The 20319-nt window shown below is 35.7% G+C and overlaps 2 protein-coding genes across 3 annotated transcripts in view; both read right to left on the bottom strand.

Annotated features, from left to right (window-relative positions):
• The window catches only part of LOC147846815 (uncharacterized), an 82572-nt gene that overhangs the window by 24274 nt on the left and 37979 nt on the right, over positions 1-20319 (bottom strand). The window lies entirely within an intron of this gene.
• The window catches only part of chrnb3a (cholinergic receptor nicotinic beta 3 subunit a), a 49168-nt gene continuing 43163 nt past the window's right edge, over positions 14315-20319 (bottom strand). The window contains exons 3-6 of one of the 2 annotated variants that reach the window (XM_087236416.1): positions 20176-20220; positions 19975-20084; positions 17685-18588; positions 14315-15976 (exon numbers count right to left, since the gene is read on the bottom strand). In XM_087236416.1, the coding sequence (XP_087092542.1) occupies positions 15845-15976; positions 17685-18588; positions 19975-20084; positions 20176-20220 (1191 nt within the window). In that variant the 3' untranslated portion in view covers positions 14315-15844. 2 annotated transcript variants of the gene reach the window in all.

Below are 20319 nucleotides of genomic sequence, written 5' to 3' on the forward strand. Positions count from 1 at the left end.
GTGTACCTTAATTTCTAAAAATGTACTAAATAAATCATTAACTCATTTTCTTTTCGGCTTGGTCCATTTATTAGTCTGGGGTAACCACAGCAGAATAAACCGTCAACTTATCCAGCATATGTTTTAGAAAGCGGATGTCCTTCCAGCTGCAACCCATCACTGGGAAACATGCATACACTCTTATTCACACATATACACTAGGGACAATTTAAGCTTACCCAATTCACCTATACCAATTGTTTTTGGACTTGTGGGGGAAACCAGAGCACCTGGAGGAAACCACGCAAACACAGGGAGAACATGCAAACTCCACACAGAAATTCTAACTGACCCAGCCAGGGCTCGAACCAGCGACCTTCTTGCTGTGAGGCAATTGTGCTACCCACTGCGACACTATGCTGCCCTATAAGTAATTATAATATAATATTAATAAATTAATATAATATATCATAATATAAATATTAAGTAATATTCCTTCATTCATTCATACATTTTCCATTCATCCATACATTTTGTCACCACAGCAGAATAAACCACCAACTATTCCAGCATATGTTTTACACAGCGGATGCCCTTCCAACCGCAACCCAGAACTGGAAAACACCCATACACACTCATTCACACACATTCATACACTACGGCCAATTTTGTTTTACCCAATTTAAGTAATACGCAGAGCAGAAATACAGAAATTTGGATAAATAAATAGCAAATGAGATATAAAATGAATGGATTTAAAATAAAATCCATAAAAAAATCTAAATCAAAAATTTCAGATTAAATGATGACAGAGCTCAAACTAAATATATAAATATAGTTTTCATCATTTAAATGTATCATTTAATATTTGAAATACTTGTAAAACTGTGAATTGTTTTATAGCATCTTTGCTGAATAATATTAACAAACAGGGTTATATTATATAATGCATAACTGTTCAATAATTAAACTCAATTCCATTAGTTAGCTATTGTAAATAATATTTAAACACCAAATAGCCTACTTTTCACCTGTTGTAATGCATTTTTGTTTTCTTTAAAATACATCTTTGCATTATTAGCTGGTGTTTTTTGTTATGTCAGGAGAATTTTTTTAAATAAATAATCCAGAGGCATGTAAGTGCATTTACCTGAAGTGTGGGAGTATTCCCAAGATAAGGGATGCAGTGCTTCATCTATCCAATAAAGCAGAAAACCCATGTGATATACAAGCAAGCACCTGCTTATTAAATAGTACACTTTATCCATACAAAACAATCGTAATTAAAAAACAATTTCAAACACTTTGTTATTCTGCTTTGACATTGCAGATTTGCAAAACTGAATTGGCCCTCAGAGCACATATGGTTTTACAGGGTGCTGCACCGCATAAATTGCAAACAGATTCATCACACACTGGTGACCCGGCAGACGTTTGTTCTCACGCAGGACTATGAATGAGAGAGCGAGGCATTGAATCTGACAGTCCCCAAAACCCCATCGGTGGCAGACACCGGTATATGACCTCTCCTTCTTTTCTCCTTCTCAAGGCATCCATAAGCTTTGCACAACTGTCTCTCAGCATCAGTCGAGAGCGGAGAGCAGTTGGGGGAAAAAGACAAGCCTCATGCACCGTCAGCTTGACTCAGAGCGCATGAACTAACTTTTATTGTATAAAAATGAGGCAGTTTTATCTTGGCCAAATAAACACGCAGCTCCCTCTTCTTTTTTCGGATATCACAAGTCATTTCCTCAATCCGTACTGGCATAGAGCCTACAACCATGGAAATCCTGCATTCGGTGGAATACCAATGTACTGTAATTAATTAAACATAGCCTTTGGAAGTCAATTCATCATTGGAGTTTACAAATGGATTTAATTCTTACAGTAGTTGCAAAAATGTGGTGTACTGTGTCATAATTTGCCAGCTTGTACTATATTTCAAAAGCATGTACTGTTATTATGAAGAAAAATTAAATACTTTTGAGTCTGTAACAGAAGAGTGAGCAAAGTATATGCCAAGGACATATTACTTTGTCATTAAGAGTTCTGTTGCTTGGTTATGTGCATTCTGCCAGTCATCTCTCACAGTTTAAAGAGCACCTATTTGACCCCTTTTTCAAGATTTAAGATAAGTCTTTTGTGTCTTCAGGAAGTGTCTATAAAGTTTCAGCTCAACACACCCATCAGATTATTCATTAGACCTTTTAGAATATTGTATTTTTCTGCTTTGAACACAATGTTGTTGCCTGTGCCTTTAATGCTGGTTCTCCCCGCCCACTGTTCCCACGTGCCTATCAGAATGTATATCCGTCTCTCACACACACACACACACACACACACACACACACACACACACACACACACACACACACACACACACACACACACACACACACACACACACACACACAAACACACACACACACACACACACACACACACACACACACACACACACACACACACACACACACACACACATAGTGTGAGCATTCAACTTTGCACTGTTTTTACATGCGAATGTAACAGGAAATAGTTATAGTAGGAAATAGCATCCACTGCTGTATGGATATTTGTTATGTTACTGTACAAAGTAAACCTGATTTAACATAAACCAGAATTGAAGCGTCTACTTTTATAATTGTACTGATATGCTGCTGTCGTGATTAATTATGTAGCTATTTTAGGGTCTTATTGAAAAACATGCACTGTTTTTAAAAACGTTTTAAACTTGTAAACCTCATTCTTGAACTCATTTGATGATGACTGGTAATCACAGCGAGCTAAACAGATCTTTTAATCGCTGTTGCTTTGCACACGTCCTGTCTTGTTGATATGAATATATGCGTTACTATGGAGAGATGTCAATACGCTTCTGTCAATCAATTCGATGGGAGGGGACACTGCACCCCTACGTCACGTTGCAGCACAGACAACAAAATTCATGTGGCTCAAATTCGGCCCACGCCAGACACTCCGGCCCACATACCGCAATATGGCACACAATTATTACCGAGAAGGCAATAGGGCGGTCCACTCCTGTTTGCCAGATATGGGCCACAATTAAGCCATAGACATTTCACATGCCAGCGAGAATTCAACCAATTGAACCAGAACTGAGCCTATTCTTAGCCACATTCTGCTTTTATTCTGGCCCAGATCTGGCCTACACCTTACACTTGCTGGGTGTGGCAAAGTACAAAAATTCGAGCATGCATTGCAGTATAAACAAATTCTATTGCTTATTGGTGCTCCAGTTTTCGTTATTTGCTGTTGATTCTGCTGTTTATGTTGATGTTGTTGATTTAGTCACTTTTAGTCTCCTGTTTGTGATGTTTGTGAGTTTTGTTCATTTTGGTAATTGCCACCGTTGTTGAGGTTCATAAGCTGATTATTGATGTCTCTGTAAGCAGAAGTTGAACCATAGAGTTTTTTAACTTATAAACCTTCAAAATTCTCTGGCATGTGCAAGCATGTTATCACATTACTTTTAATAACGTATTAAACATTGGTTAACTTCAGTGAACTATGTTATTTCATCACAGGTTGTGCCTCACTTAATTTTATTGTTTTTCTTTTTTTTTTTACTTGGCTTGTTTGCTGTAATGAATAAACTTTTCAAGCAAAGTTCTTAAAAGTTACAGCAGCCCAAAAGAACATTTATATTAAGAGGTTCAGGGTTATGAGCCCAACTAAAGCAAACATTTTTCTCCATAATGTTGATTTTAGTCCATGTGGTCCACATATGTTTTAAGATAACTGGGCCACATTTGCTATATCTTCTCTCGGCCGGTTTAGGCTCACTGCCACATTAGCCAGAGCTAACGGTGCCAAATATTTGGCAAAAGTGGCCTACATTTGTTTAAAGATAACTGGGCCACATTTGCCATATCATATCTGGGCCACTATAGGCTCAAATCCACGTTAGCAAGAGCTTACTGTGCCATATATTTTCCAAAAGTGGCCCACACATGTTTAAAAGTAACTGGGCCACATTTGCCATATCTTCTCTGGGCCACATTAGGCTTATAACTGCAATAATTAGAGCTGACTGTGCCAAATATTTGCCAAAAGTGGCCCACATTTGTCTTAAGATAACTGGGTCACATTTGGACTTATACATGTGAGACACTTTAGGTTTAGACCCAGATTACCCTTAAATGACTATGCCACATTTTTGCCAACAGTGGCCTACATTTGCCCTCCCCTCCCACCGCCATAACTGTCATTGTTAGAAAATAAAAAAACAGAATAGGGAGACAGATTTTTTTTTTTCAGAATTAATTTTCAATTGTTCCTTTCATTCATTCATAAATTTTCCTTCAGCTTAGTCTCTTATTTATTATGAGTCACCAAAGCGGAATGAACCACCAACTATTTCAGCATATGTTTTACGCGATAGATGCCCTTCCAGCTGCAACCAAGTACTGGGAAACACCTATACAGACTTATACTGTAAGAGCATATAAAGGATGCAGATCCTAGTTGTTCTGTATTCAAGCATCAATGCTTTCAACTTGATGCAAGCTGCAGCTGCTAGCCAGTGCAGGGGGATAAAGAGATGTTTTACAAATTTTTGTTTATTGAAGAATAATCCTATTTGAATCATTTGTAGAGGTCTGATGTCACATGATGAAAGTCCAACCAAAAGAGCATTGCAATAATCCATCCAAGACGTGGGGCCTGGATTAGAAGATGTGCAGTTAGAAAGAGCTTGATGAGGTGCAGTGCAGAGCAGTCTGATCATGCTAAATAAGCAAACATCCTAAAAATCCTCTATTTTTTTTTAGTTCAACCAAAATTAAATATGCAAGTGGTTCCAAAATATATATTTTTTTCTTTGTAACCATTGACATCCATACTAGAAAGGGTTTTCAATATTTTAAAAAAAACTTTTTTTGTGTTCGTTCGTTTATTCATTTTCAACCACCTTTCCCAGGGCCGGTCACGGGTGCAGCAGGCTTTGGAGAGAAACCCAGACTTCCTTCTCTACAGGCACTTTCTCCAGCTCCTCTGACAGGATGTCGAAGTGTTTCCAGACCAGCCGAGAGAGTCCCTCTATCGTGTCCTGGGTCTTCTCTGAAGCCTCCCTCCAGTGGGACATGCCCAGAACACCTTCCTAGGTAGGCGTTCAGGAGGCATCTGAAAGAGCCACCTCAACTGGCTTCTTTCGATGTGGAGGAACAGTGGCTCTACTCCGAGCTCCTCCAGGGTGACAGAGCTCCTCACCCTATCTAAAAGGGTGCGCGCTGCCACCCTGCAATGGAAACTCATTTCAGCTGCTTGTATCTGAGATGTTCTCTTTCCAGTCATGACAAAAAACCCATGACCATAGATGAGAGTGGAAACTTAGAATTAATGGTAAATTGAGAGCTTTGGCTTACGGCTCATCTCCTTCTTTACCACTTCAGACTGATAAATTGACCGCATTACTGCTGCCGCCGCACCAATCTGCCTGTCAGTCTCACATTTTATACTTCCCTCACTCTTGAACAAAACCCCATGATACTTCAACTCCTCCACCTGGGGTAAACACTTTCCTCCAACCTGGAGATGGCAAACCACCTTTTTCCAGTAGAGCACCATGGACTCAGACTTGGAGATGCTGATTCTCATTTCAGCCTCATCACACTTGGCAGCAAACCGCCAACAGAACATCATCGTCTGCGAGTAACAGAGATTTTTGTTTTATTTTGTGTTCTCAGATAAAAAGGGAACTTCTAAAGGTTTGTGGCAAATGAATGGTGAGCAAATGGTACAGAATTTTCAGCTTTTGGTGAACAAATTGTTTAATATTCTACCAAATTGAAGACAAAGTAGCATTTTAATCTGCTACCCATCGGTCTTTCATGTGCAAAGATCTGCGTTTGTATTTGCATAATGATAAATTCAAAAGTAAAAACCAAATTTGTTTACAGATGAACTAAAATATGGATACCATTCATTCATTCATTTTCTTGTAGGCTTAGTCCCTTTAATAATCCGGGGTCGCCACAGCGGAATGAACCGCCAACTTATCCAGCAAGTTTTTACACAACGGATGCCCTTCCAGCCGCAACCCATCTCTGGGAAACATCCACACACACATTCACACACGCACACTACGGACAATTTAGCCTACCCAATTCACCTGTACCACATGTCTTTGGAGTGTGGGGGAAACCGGAGCACCCAGAGGAAACCCACGCGAAGGCAGGGAGAACATACAAACTCCACACAGAAACGCCAACTGAGCTGAGGTTCGAACCAGCGACCCAGCGACTTTCTTGCTGTGAGGCGACAGCACTACCTACTGCGCCACTGCCTCACAATATGGATACCATTAAATAAATATTTTTATCAGGTTAGATATTGATTATTAATCATTCAAACCCCTTTTCCATAAACCTCTTCACTTAACCATTTACAGTAGTTGTTGTTTTTGTTTAAGAGTTCAATATTTGCTGTTAGAGTGGGCAGCTAGAAGTCGACCTGGGAAAAGAAACCCTCTCCTGAACGAGCATCAGAAAGCAGTAAAATTAAGTTATTATAGTTTTCTTATTTTTCTTTTATTTATGGAATGTACTGATTGTTTCTTTGGTGAATTTGGTGAAGACTGGGGTCATACCTTGGATAAGACTTTAAAATTGGACCATCACGAATGGTCTACACTGAGCTTTTCATTTGAATAACATATATCAAATACATTTGGAGTAAATCAAATACATGGAGTATATTTAGTGAATTATTCCTTTATTGTGGAAAACTTTTGGTTTGGATTCTCTATTATAAAAAGTAGCTTCCAGAAAATTGTACTAAATAAAATAAAATAAAAAGACAAAATAAGACACAATGATATTTAAATCATCGAAAGATGGGGCAGAATTAGATCACATCATATAAAGTTCAAGAGAGAATGAGAAATACTGTATGATAGGAAATATTCCAGTCACAGATTTATATTAAATGACCCTTATAACCTCCCAGAAGACCCTAGTGGGCAGACTATCAAGGTTTCCATATCTCCCTCCCTCTCTTTTACTCTTCCACTCTCTCGCCTTTCATCAAATGAGAAAGAATATGAGTGTTCAGAAGATTGGAGTTGAAGCTCCAAAGATTGGAGGGCAGAAGGCAAGGAGGGGAAAAACTGCAGAAAAAGAAAGCAACTTCTGTGACTCTGACCCTCAATCAACTCAGAGAAGACATGAAAAAAGGAAAAAATTGTCTTTTCTGATTTCACTTCAAATGAAATGAAATGATACATTACAATCACTTGCATAGTTGCATTTCATTTGTCTAAATCATATATTTTGTGACAGGCCAGTTCATTATATAGAGATACAGACGCAGCACAGTTGCATTGAGATGTACAGGTGTGCGTTTATGTTAATACAGAATGGCATGATGTCCCTTTATATTAACTGAGCATGCTACTTTTAGCAGGTGACTTTTTTTTTTTTTTTTTTACGATCATGTTACCACAGCAACTATTAGACTATTAGACAACTATTAGATGATGTAACTCAAATATTATTGTATAAAGGACTCAAGAAGCAAAGCGTAATGGAATTAAATTTGGTTTAATTTACATTTTCTTGGCTTTCCTGATAAATGCACTTGAAAGACCGACTGTATATAGACCTATTGTATCTTAAATACATCACACACAATACTTTTACATATGTTGTCATATCACATTATCTGTTAGTGTTGGATGTACATTACACTTAGAAAGACAATACAGAGAGCAAAATGTTATTTTAAGCCTCTGTAAGAGAGTACAGTGCAGCCTGTGTAATATTTATTTAAATGTATTTGTTTTATATTAGCATATAACAGTGTTATACACATTCATTCATTACAAAACTCATGCAAAATCAATTCTGGTTATAATGCTAAATGTTGTTGGAGCCAATATATTTAGCGTAGGATGCTGCCATCTGTTGGCAATAAATTGCTTTCCCCCCTTTTGTCCAAAACGGCAACACATTTGAAAAGTGCCTGTGCTTTTAATTTTACCATGTTGACATTAATGATGAATATAAGTGTTTATGATATTTAGTCATTTGATACAGTCTTGAAGTTAGCTGATCTAATTTCGTGTGTCTGGAAAACAATTTCGTTTTTATTTAAGAAACATTAAAGGGATTTTTCACTCAAAAACGAAACTCGATTTACTCACCCTCAAGAGGTTCCAAACCTTTATGAGTTTCTTTATTCTGTTGAACACAAAAAAAAGAAAACCAGCTGAAATTCAGTAACCAGAAAGCAAATACTATGGAAGTCGACTTTTACGGGTTTCCAACTTCTTTTGTGTTTGTTTAGATGCAAACACATTTAAATGCAGTTTAATATTTTTTTTCTCCAACTATGGTGTGTAGGCTCAACAATTTTCTTTTATAGTGAGAAATAGGTTATTTTCATTGCCTTTAAATTAAAATTAGCTAAACATAAACATATGAGGTTGAGAAATGCTCATGCTCATTTTAGGAACAAATTACTGATGGCATTTAGAACTTTCTGCATCTGAACTCTTTATATCTTCTTTTGTGCTCAACAGAAGAAAAGAACAAAACTCATAAGGTTTTGAAACAAGTAAAGGGTGACTGAATAATGACAGAATATAATGTTTGAGTAAACCTTCCTTTAATTATAGATTATGTGATGATAAATCAGCATAATTGAGTGCACCCCATTTTGAAGATAAATATTTTTATCCATTTCTTACTGAATATAGGCAATATATTTTGATGCATTTAAACAAAACAGATTTATTAAATATATATATTTTTAAAAGTATTATTATAATATTTTAGTCACCAGACATATTTAGAATTTAATACAATTAAATTCAAACAAAATTTAGCAAAAGAAAAAAAACCTACAAAATTTTAACAAAATTTTAGCTATTTTTTTTTTCTTCTTTTAACTTTTTCTCTTTTTAAAATTTGTAATTAATATTTTATTTTTGGGTGTGCTAGTTTTTGGATCTTTATCGTAAGTTATTTTGTTATAAGCTTCAGATTTGCCTTCAGTACTGACTAATATAATTTATATGCACAATTATAATATTGTATAGCTTCTTATTAAAATATGAATTAAATATATATATATATATATATATATATATATATATATATATATATATATATATATATATTTTTTTTTTTTTTTTTTTTTTTTTTTTAATGGGTGTACTTATATATGCAGAGCTCTGTACATTTTCCTATCATCCTACTCTTCTAACTCAAAAATATACAGTACTCCAAACTTTGATCATGATTTTATGTATTATATTTAACAAGAAATGCAACTGAGGATTGATGTACAGATTCATTTATAACTGTGTGTTAGGTCATAGTTATGGAGAGTAGTCAGTTAATGAATTATGTACTCTGACTCTTGTAAAAGAAGAAATACAGATGAGAGTGTGGGTATTACGAAGTAGGTTAGGTAAATTTGTTATGATGTTATGAGGTTTCTGATTTAAATTATACAGGAGGAAATGAGGTCAGACTACTCAAGAGCCGAAGCTGCCTGTTTTATGTCTCTTTTTTTTCCTTCAGAAAACGGACAGGACCTTTAGGTATATTGTTGTGTGTATTATAAAAATAGTATCTGGAATAGCTTAATTTATTTTGTTATCTAACTAATATTCTGTGATTTAAATATATTATTATTGAGTTACAGTTTGGTTGATTTCCAAAACATCTCATTGTGGGATATCTGGCTCCTCGTCACCAGACACTGCATCAGTTCTTATATATTCCTCATCACTTCATCCACTACCACATCCCGGCATCTCATCTAATTTCATAGTTGCATGAAATGTGTTTATTGTTTGTATATACATTTATTACATTGTTTTGTGTTAAAACTATTTTATGCCTTAAGGTTTTAGTAGTAGTAGTAGTAGTAGTAGTAGTAGTAGTAGTAGTATTGTGAGGTTTTTTATTTTTATTTTTAATTACAAATTGTACAAATTGGACAGTGTTGATCAAAGCCTGTTGATTTAGCAGGATGAATGTACAGTAAATTTAACTTTATTCATTCATTTTCCTTCAGCTTAGTCTCTATTTCAGAGATCGCCACAGTGAAATGAACCGCCAGCTATTTCATCATATGTTTTATGCAGCGGATGCCCTTCCAGTCGCAACCCAATACTGGGAAACACCCATACACACTCATTCACATACACACACCAATGCACTATGGCCAATTTAGTATATTCAATTCATCTATGTCTTTGGACTGTGGGGGAAACTGGAGCAACTCACGCCAACAAGGGGAGAACATGAAAACTTCATATGGAAAAACACCTGACCCAGCCGCAACTCGAACCAGCAACCTTCTTACCATGTCACCCCCAACAGATTTAAATGTACATTTAAAAATATTTTTACATTTAAAAATAATAATGTCCTTTCTACCAACAAACTATTATTGTCAGTGATTATGTACAGCAGTAGTGTTTGCAAGATAGCATAAACAACAGAAGCAATAGTATTAGTTAACTAAACTTAGGCCTTTTTCCCCGACACATAACTGAGTTCAGTTCACAGAACAGCAGTCCAAAACATGCAGCATTGTAGATGAGTGCTGCAGACAGATGCTGAGACAACACTCCATAACACTCTATTGCTCTTAAGTCTTCAGTACAATGAACTGTCTATACTTACTGGTAATTTGTTGATAAAAATCATACCAGTTTGTAAGAAAGAAACCAAAAATGTATCAAAATTTTCATGTTTATTTAATTATTATACTTTTATGAAAATTATACGCTGGGCAAAATATGTAGTTAATTGTAATTGTAGTTTGCACATTGACTTCCACATAATCAAGAGTTTTACGACAAATACCATGGTTAAACTATGGTTACATTTGCGAAACCATAACTCTATGGGAGAACAAAAAAACAGTTACTATAATTTTACTATACTATGTACAAAAAAGCATGGCTAATTTTCATAAGGAATTATCAGAATTTTTTTTTACTCTAAAACCATGCTTACACCATTTTTGCACAGCATTTTTTTGTCATGTTGGCTGTGTGTTAAAACAGAACAGAAACTAGGGCTGCACAATATTGGAAAAATCTAACATTGTGATATTTTGCTTTTCTGTGATATATGTATTGCGATATGGTGTCACGGTGGTGCAGTGGGTAGCATGATCAGCTCACAGCAAAAAGGTTGCTGGTTCGTTAGCATTTCTGTGTGGAGTTTGCATGTTTTCTCCGGGTGCTCTGGTTTCCCCCACAGTACAAAGACATGCGCTATAGGTGAATTGAATAAGCTAAATTGGCCACAGTCAATGAGTGTTTCCCAGTGTTGGGCTGCAGTTGGAAGGGCATCCACTGCGTAAAACTTGTGCTGTATAAGTTGGCAATTCATTCCGCTGTGGTGACTCCAGATTAATAAGGGAACTAAGTGAAATGAAAATGAATAAATTAATGAATGAATGAATGTTGCTATATGAATACAATTTCAAAAGACGACTTGAATATCTTTGTTTGGGAAGAATTGATCACTTTAGATAGGTTATGATGATTTTGGGTGAGCACATCTGCATACAATCTTATAAACCTATAAATAAAATAAAGAAACAGATACAATTGAAATAAACAGTGTTTTGCCATTTGCCATTCAACATTGTTCAGTTGAAGTAATTAAACAATAAAAATAATACACTCAAATAAATGGTTATTAAAGTTGCAAACTGCACAAATCTTACGCCTGGATGTTTTAAAATCATTACACAATCACAGGCCTCAAAAACATAAGCAAATTTTGAATTTTAATACAAATTAACATTGCATATTCTACGATGTCATCTGACTATTGCAAATGATCACATTGCGATATCGATGCTAAGACTATATATTGTCCAGGCCTAACACTAAACCATTTTGTTTTTGTGACATGTATTCGATATTGACAAATACAGTATGTGTATGAATATGTGTTAACACAGAGAGCAGCTCTGTGATTTGCAAGCGCATGTGGACCTCATGAGAATCCAGCAAGAGCTCATGCTTTGAACAGAGAGGAATGGCACAACAGCATGAAATTCAATCTACTGTTTACACATTATCAGTTGCTATTTCATGATTACAGAGCCCAGATGTGGCTTGAAAATACATCTGAGGAGTTCACACCCTTTGGAAATAGAAATAGTTCACACTCTGAGAACACTGACGATATAACTCTGGGATGAGGAGCTTCTAGGATAAAGCCTATCTATCAAAGAAGCAAACTACACCATTAGTAACACCCCACAGCATTCTATATCAAATGAAGATGCAGTGAAGCAACATGAAACAGGAATTATTCAATTTATTCCTTTAATCATGTTTAAAATACATTAATAAAGTGTCTGAATGTGCAGAGGATGCACTGACTATTCATGTACAGAATCCATGCTGACTTTAACGTATGATTTCAGTGTAATTAATAGAAAAAAGAGAGATGTTTTAGAGAGGAAGTGAAATGTTGGCAATACAGTATATTCTGTTTTCAAATAACCTTTAAATAATTTTAATGACAACTGTTCTTTTTATGTTATTGAAATAAAAAAAATGTTTTTTTTTTAATCATTGTGAATATATTCAGTCAAACTATATGATTAAGGTATTCATTTTGCCTTAATTGTTTGATTATTTTAATTAGTTTTAAATGAAACGAATCAGATATGTAATTTAATAATCAATCAAATATACCAATTTATTCCAAGCAAAATGCCGGCCTATTCTGAAGCATGAAGAAGTGCTTCAATTAAGGTGCAAAGTACAAAACACGAAAAAACATGAATCACTGACAAGACTTACATAAATTTGTGCGACTGATTTTGCTCAATTAAATATTGTATCATTTTTATATAAACATTATAAAAGTTATACAATATATCCATTTATTGATCTTAAATCAGTTGTGATCAGGCAATCTCTACTATTGCTTCCACTGAATTGGCGACAAAAAGATCAGGAGACTTAATGTTTAACACATGGCATAGATTTCATCCAAAGGTGTGCAAAATTGCAAATAAAAGAATTTAAAACGCCTAATATTGTGCTATTCTAAAATTTTCATATTTAGAAAACATTAGGTTTGCCTATTCTCATACTATATGTTTAGCATTTGTGTGAGAAACAAATACCAGTTACCATATCTGAGTTTCAAAATTCAACTTTACCATTTCAATTGAAAAAAAAAATTACTAGTTAACAACCTGAAACTTCATATATGACTAGCGGACAGCTGTAGTATTTTTTCCCGCAATTTGTGCTACATTGATATTTGCACAATTGCATCAATCAGGAATTAACAAGACGTAATTGAAAAATGAACAAAGATAGACAAAATACAAGATGATGAGGGAAAGAACCCCCTGCATAAGTCAAATATACATTGCGTGATTTGTCATAGATACAGCACATTTAAATATGCACTCATTGCATCATATTTTTGAGTACTGAGAATAATATCCATCACATTTCCGTTGAGCTTATAAATGCATCGTTTATATTAATCATTGCTTTATCACTAAAATGCCAGAGTTTGGAAATTGCTGTCAACTCGTTTTGGCAGTTTAGAAATAATTCTTTCTTTTACGCTACTTTGTTTGGTGTAGGCTATAAATTTAAAAATATATCAAACATTTTGCAATTAAAAAAGGCTCAGATTGAATGATAGGTGATATTAAATGAGATTTAAAAAAATAAATAAAGTTAATAGGGGCCCTTAAGACTTGCTAATCATTTTACAGTATGTGATAAAACCCGTGCAAATTTATAAATTTCAGATAGTGGAAGACTGAACATAAATACAGTAAACATGTACTTTGTGTCATGCACGGACACATCAAAAATAGAAATTATTTTAAAATCAACACACCATATGCATAATGCTACCCAATGGTTTTTACAGTTGAGGTCAGAATTATTAGCCCCCCTGTTTATTCCCTGTTTATTAATTATCTAGTAAAATAATATTTTACTAGATAATTTTCAAGAAACTTCTTTTCAGCCCAAAGTGACATTTAAAGGCTTAACTATGTTAACTAGGTGGGTAAAGGTAATTAGGCAAGTTATTGCATAATGATGGTTTGTTCTGTAGACTATTGAAAAACAATATATAGCTTAAAGGGGCTAATAATTTTGACCTCAAAACGTTTTTTATTTTATTTTTATATTTTTTATTAAAAACTGCTTTTATTCTAGCCGAAATAAAACAAATAAGACTTTCGCCAGTAGAAAAAAATATTATCAGACATACTGTAAAAATTTCTTTGCTCTGTTAAACAACATTCAGAAAATATTTTAAAAAGAAAAAAAGAATAAAAGAGTGGCTAATAATTCTGACTTCTCTGATTTTATTAGTATTTCCAAAAAATAAAAATAAAAAATGCATTCGTAAGACCACACTAAAGTTTTATCCAGTAGGTTGCAGAACTCCGTGTAGTAATGCACAAAAATAACACTTGAAGTAGAATAACATGGACATGACCGCAACAATGCTGGGATTCAAGTCCAGTGAGGAATAGTTCCAGAAAGCAGGTAAAAACAGAAGCCAAAAAAATAAAATAGACAAGTAAATAACAGGGTGAGAATGTGGTAAAATATGAAAACATGGTAAAAATCAGGTTGCTGTAGGGGCTCTTCTTTTTCTTGATCGCTTTTGAAAACACTGTCAGTTGGATTTAGGAAAGTGGGTGGGCGGGTCAAAACGCTATCTGCTTGTTAAGTGTGACGTGTGCTTCTGGGCGTAAGTGCTAAATCAAACTGTATGGGGAGAATAATCAAATGCTAATAATAAATGTTTACAAAGTGAAGTAATACTTTCGAAAATCATGATCGCAATGTATATCCATTCCTAATATCCGGTGGCCAGAAAGTGATTATTTTTTCAGAAATTGTTAAAATTTTGGTATTTGTGATGCAGCAAGCCCAAAGACAGATGTGTACACTATGATTTTATAAAAAATTCACTTAGAGTGCGATATGACAAAAAAGTGGCCATAAATGAATTAACAAGCGGATTGGTTGGGTTTAGGGAAGGGTCATTAAATCAATCAATTGACAGCGGTCTCTGGTGGATTAACGCAAGAACACCATGCGTAAATGGCACTTGCGAGAAAAATTTGAGATCGCAAATGTGCACACAGCGGCCTCTGGCGAATTCGGGAAAAAAAACGCAAAAAACTTAGCTCCGGGGACGTATTTTGCTCTCTCCAGAAATGTATTTATGGATACGTAATGAGCGGATGTTTTGAAATAATGAGTTTTTAAGTTTATTCTTGATTTGAATATATCTTGCTTCAGGTAAATGAATACAAATGTGTTCCATTAAAATATAATCCTACTAAATAATTCAATGAAAATCAATTCTAAAATTAAAATCTTTCCCACAGACAGCATTTTTATTTCAAAAAGAGAGATAAATTAAAAACCATAATAGTTTGCTATCTATTGAGTAACATAATTACACAGCACAGTATTACATGGATAGTGAGCACAGTTCTAGTTTTAAAAATAAAATATCAATAAAACCCGAAAGCAAAAATGACAGGCCTAAGAGACGTAGTTAAACAGTGACATACAAAGTGTAAAGAAACATTTTTGAGGGTTTCTAAACCAAGATGCCTTATAGAGATATCCAAACTTTATTTAATAATGTGTTAACTTGGCAAAAATAAATAAAAATAAAACTCCTGCACTTCATTTTTGCTGAGTTTTGCTTCCTCCCAGAATTTTGAGGGATTATAGATGTGGCTAGGTCAAAAAAAGACTTACAGAGGGATTACCGTAATCTTGTGGGAACTACATTTATTTCTTAGGGTCATAAGAACGTTACTGGGGGTAAAGGTGATTTTTAAAAGGGTTTTAAGATGTGCTAAAAAACATCTGCAAAGCTGGGGTGAAGATGAGGATGGTCCCAAGCACAGAAACTGTGAGAAAGGCCCACAGGAAAATCCGGTCCAACACCTGAGCCACAAATTTCCAATCCTGAACAACCTGAAAGAGAAACACAGACCAAACGGTAAATACATTACATCATTAAAATGTTTTTCATCTTAATAACAAAGCATGTTTCATAGAATTTATATCAGTAACAAACTGAATGTGTGATTTGAAAGCTCAACATTACTTCGGTATTGTGATGTATTTCTTACTGAAAGGGAAAATGTAGTAGTTTTCATTGGATTAGTTTATTATGCACAACACAAATATTGTGTCAGAATTAGCTAGATAGATAATTAGCTAGATAGCTAATTTGCATTTATTTTGCACTCCTCACTATCTTCATAGAGGAGGGATAGTCAGAGTGATTAAGAATATTCTACCCAAGCTGTCAAACTGACATCATCAGATAATGGATGCATTCCAGGGTGGAAATATTTTTACAGATTTTGATTAAGGATAACGAAGACAAACATCTTTCTCAGTGGATGAACTCGCATAGATTAACTGTTCATCTGTGAGCTAACACAGTAAATTGTGTAAATTCTGCTGCAGAAAATTAGCATGGGGACTTTCATGCAGGAAGCATTCTTGCCTTAATTTCTGTTATTGTTTATAAGTTTTTTTTCTTAAATTGACACATAAACACTTATTTAAAACTATTAAATTAAATTAAAGTTTAAAATAATACATTTATAAAACATTTGTCATTTTCCTTCGGCTTAGTCTCTTTTTAACCACGGGTAGCCACAGCAGAATGAACCACCAACTTTCCAGCATACGTTTTACGCAGCGAATGTACTTCCAGCCACAACCCAGTATAGGGAAACTTGTTACTCTAGTGTGACTGCAGCTTAACACTTAATTTCAGTACAGATTTTCCTTAAACAGTCTGATGCAACATATGCTGAGAAATAGCAATCTGCTTCTACTCAATGAGTTTAAGTTCACCTTAATACACAGAACTTTTGAGTTGATGTAATTATTTCTATTAAGTAATTATTTTTTTAATTATTGGAGTGAAATGAACTTGTTTAATTTAATTGTAATTTAATTTTACTGTTTGGTTTACAAGGGCGACGCAGTGGCGCAGTAGGTAGTGCTGTCGCCTCACGCCAAGAAGGTCGCTGGTTTGATCCTCGACTCAGTTGGTGTTTCTGTGTGGAGTTTGCATGTTCTCCCTGCGTTCACATGGGTTTCCTCCGGATGCTCCGGTTTCCCCACAGTCCAAAGACATGTGGGACAGGTAAATTGGGTAGGCTAAATTGTCCGTAGTGTGTGTGTGTGATTGTGTGTGTGGATGTTTCCCAGAGATGGGTTGCAGCTGGAAGGGCATCCAAAAAATGTGCTTGATAAGTTGGCACTCCCGGATTAATAAAGGGACTAAGCTGAAAAGAAAATGAATGAATGAATGTTTGGTTTACAGCACAGCACAGCATCATTCATACATTCATTTTCTTTTCAGCTTAGTCCCTATATTAATCTGTGGTCGGCACAGCGGAATGAGCCACCAACTTATCCAGCACATGTTTTACGCAGGGGATGCCCTTCCAGCTACAACCTATCACTGGGAAACGTCCATACCTACTTATTCACACACAAACACTACAGACAATTTAGCCTACCTAATTCACCTGTACTGCATGTCTTTGGACTTGTGGGGGAAACCGGAGCACCCGGAGAAAAACCCATGTGAACAGCACAGCATATGTGAACAAATCATTAACCTAAATGCTAATGCTGAAAAAAATCCATAAAGCACCTCTCTGATGAAGTGTTCCTTCCGGATGTGTCTGGAAATGTAGTGCACTGAGTGGGTGGCTTTCTCCAACAGGGCAATCCAGGCCTGGTTTTCATCCTCCTTAACTCCAGCTCGTCCTCCTCCAGCACTCTTCTGTTGCCCTTTCTTCATCCCTCGTTTGAGCTCTGGGCTCCGCAGCTCGATGTCCGGGTACTGATATCGGTCAGTGTGTCCTCTCATGCACAGCAGTCTGGGTAATCTCTGGAGGAAAAGACTCTTCACCCAAGGTGCCATGGGATGGTAAGTGGCAGAGGAACGATGATGAACGTTGATGACAAAGACAGTTACGATGATCGAGAAAGTGACAAAGATCATGATAAAAAGCAGATACTCTCCAATCAGAGGAATGACTTTAGAGGATGACGGAATGATCTCTTCAATGACGAGAAGAAACACAGTGAGAGACACAAGAACGGAAGTGGAGAGGGAAAGCTTTTCCCCTTCGTCTGATGGAAGGTAGAAGACCAGCACAGTGAGAAACGACAAACCGAGACACGGGATGATGAGAAAGAGTGTGTAAAACAGAGGGAGACGCTTAAGGATGAATGAATATGTGAGGTAAGGATAAGAGTAAATGCCGTCACGTCGACTGCCTCTTTGGCCGGTGGCATTGAGTATTTCCCATTCGCCGTTGTCAAAGAAGTCTTTACGGTCCACGTAAGCGTCAACAAGGGTCAGATCCACCATAGTGCCATCGTATGTCCATGATCCAAACTTCATTGAGCAGTTCTGTCTGTCAAAGGGGAAAAAGGTGACGTCCATGGTGCAGGCGGATTTATAGCTGGCAGGAGGAGTCCACATGATGGTACCGTTAAACCTTACAATGGCTTTAGTCATTAGAGATCCCTCAAATCGGCCATCAGCACTAAGAGAGAAACATACAGAGATATTAGCAATTATTTTGAAGACAATGTGACTACAAATCGTCACCTTAGAATTATAAGGTTCTATCTGTGTTCTTAATGATTTTGAGCTTCAAAGTTTTTGCATTCCATAGAAAACAGTATGTGTTTAACATTTGTTTTTTGAAATAAAAAGTCTTAAAATGTGAAAAACTTATAAAAAAAATCCCATAATGTAAATATGTTGTCATTGATTAAGAAAATGTCAATAACTCAACTTTGACAAAAATGTCAGATAGAACCTTGTAATTCTAAGGTGACGAAATGTCAATGCCACTAGGTTCGGTTTTTTTATTTAAAAATATGCAAATACAGTATATAGGCCTAATCCCAATTCTGTTTTTGTACCCTACCCCTTCCCCCTTCAAACAGAGTGTGAAGGGTAAGGGCTTTAAAATTTACCCCTCTGAAATGGGACACCACTTCGGCACCTACACACATCATCACAGTCTCTTGCTTCATATGAGATCAGACAATCGAGACTGCTGTAGTTATTCGAGTTGTGTTATTTTTTAGTATTTATCTTCAGGATAAATGCTAAAAAATCAGGATAATAGGATAATATCTATTACCCTGGATAATATATTCAGGATAATATCATGTTATCATAACAATCTAATGTGGCAATAAGATCATAACTGTACTGTGCATTTACACCCTGGCCATATTCATCATTGTCAACACACGGAAACAACATTAACATTATAGTAGACACTGTAAAAAGCTCATTCTCAGCCACTAAACTTTTCTGACAGGGTATTCGAGTGTCATCAAGTGTCAGAATGTTGTAGAACTACTATACAGGAGTTATTATTACAGATGCAGCTATGCAGCCGTTGTGGCTGGTGTATTCAGGGAAATCTCTCTTTTGAGGGCTATGTAACCCTTCTATTTAGGCCTACGACTTCAAGATAAAGAGAGTTGGGACATCCCTACCCCTTCATGTGAACGTGCAAAACGAGGAGTAAGGCTAAAGGCTCGTACACACCAGAATGCTTTTCATTTCCGTTTATCGTCAGCGTTTTACAAGATGTTTTTCCGGATTCAAAAACCAATCGATTTTCACTGCCGTCAAGCAGAAGATTATGCAAAATCACTCCTTGACGTTAGATGGCGCTACACAACTTTTCAAAATTTCAATTACTTTTCGAATAATCGCCCAGCCCCATCAGTTACAATCAAGCAGTTATTTAATCTGTCTTTCCATGACATAATGCAGATTTGAATATTTTAAGAGATTAAACACATTTTTTAAAAGATCCGAACAAATGCACCAAAACCAAGATCAGCAACTGCATTATCAAATATTTGCACCTGTATGACATTTTATATGGTCATAATCGGCTTACTTTTCATAAAGGACAATATCTGGCAGCCAAATTGTTTCTGAGGGCACTCTGATAGATGTGATTCCCCCATAGTCTTCTGGATTCCAGCGCAGTTTGTAGTCTGTCCACTCCTGCAAAAAAGTGGTTAAACAAATAAATATTCAATCAAGAAGGTATTATGATACATACTTAAACATAAAAAGCAAATTATCTTTGTATTACCTCCCACAACCAGACATTTGTGGTCATCAGTTGATTTTTTTCATCCTGCGGAAGAAATTAAAAAAAGAGAGAGATAAATATATTGTTACAAAAATGATTTTAGCACACTATGACGTCTGGAATCCAAATCAAAGACTGGACAAA

The sequence above is a fragment of the Danio rerio genome, chromosome 1, assembly GCF_052040795.2.
Source record: "Danio rerio strain M-AB ecotype USA chromosome 1, GRCz13ab, whole genome shotgun sequence".
Classification (NCBI taxonomy): Eukaryota; Metazoa; Chordata; class Actinopteri; order Cypriniformes; family Danionidae; genus Danio; species Danio rerio.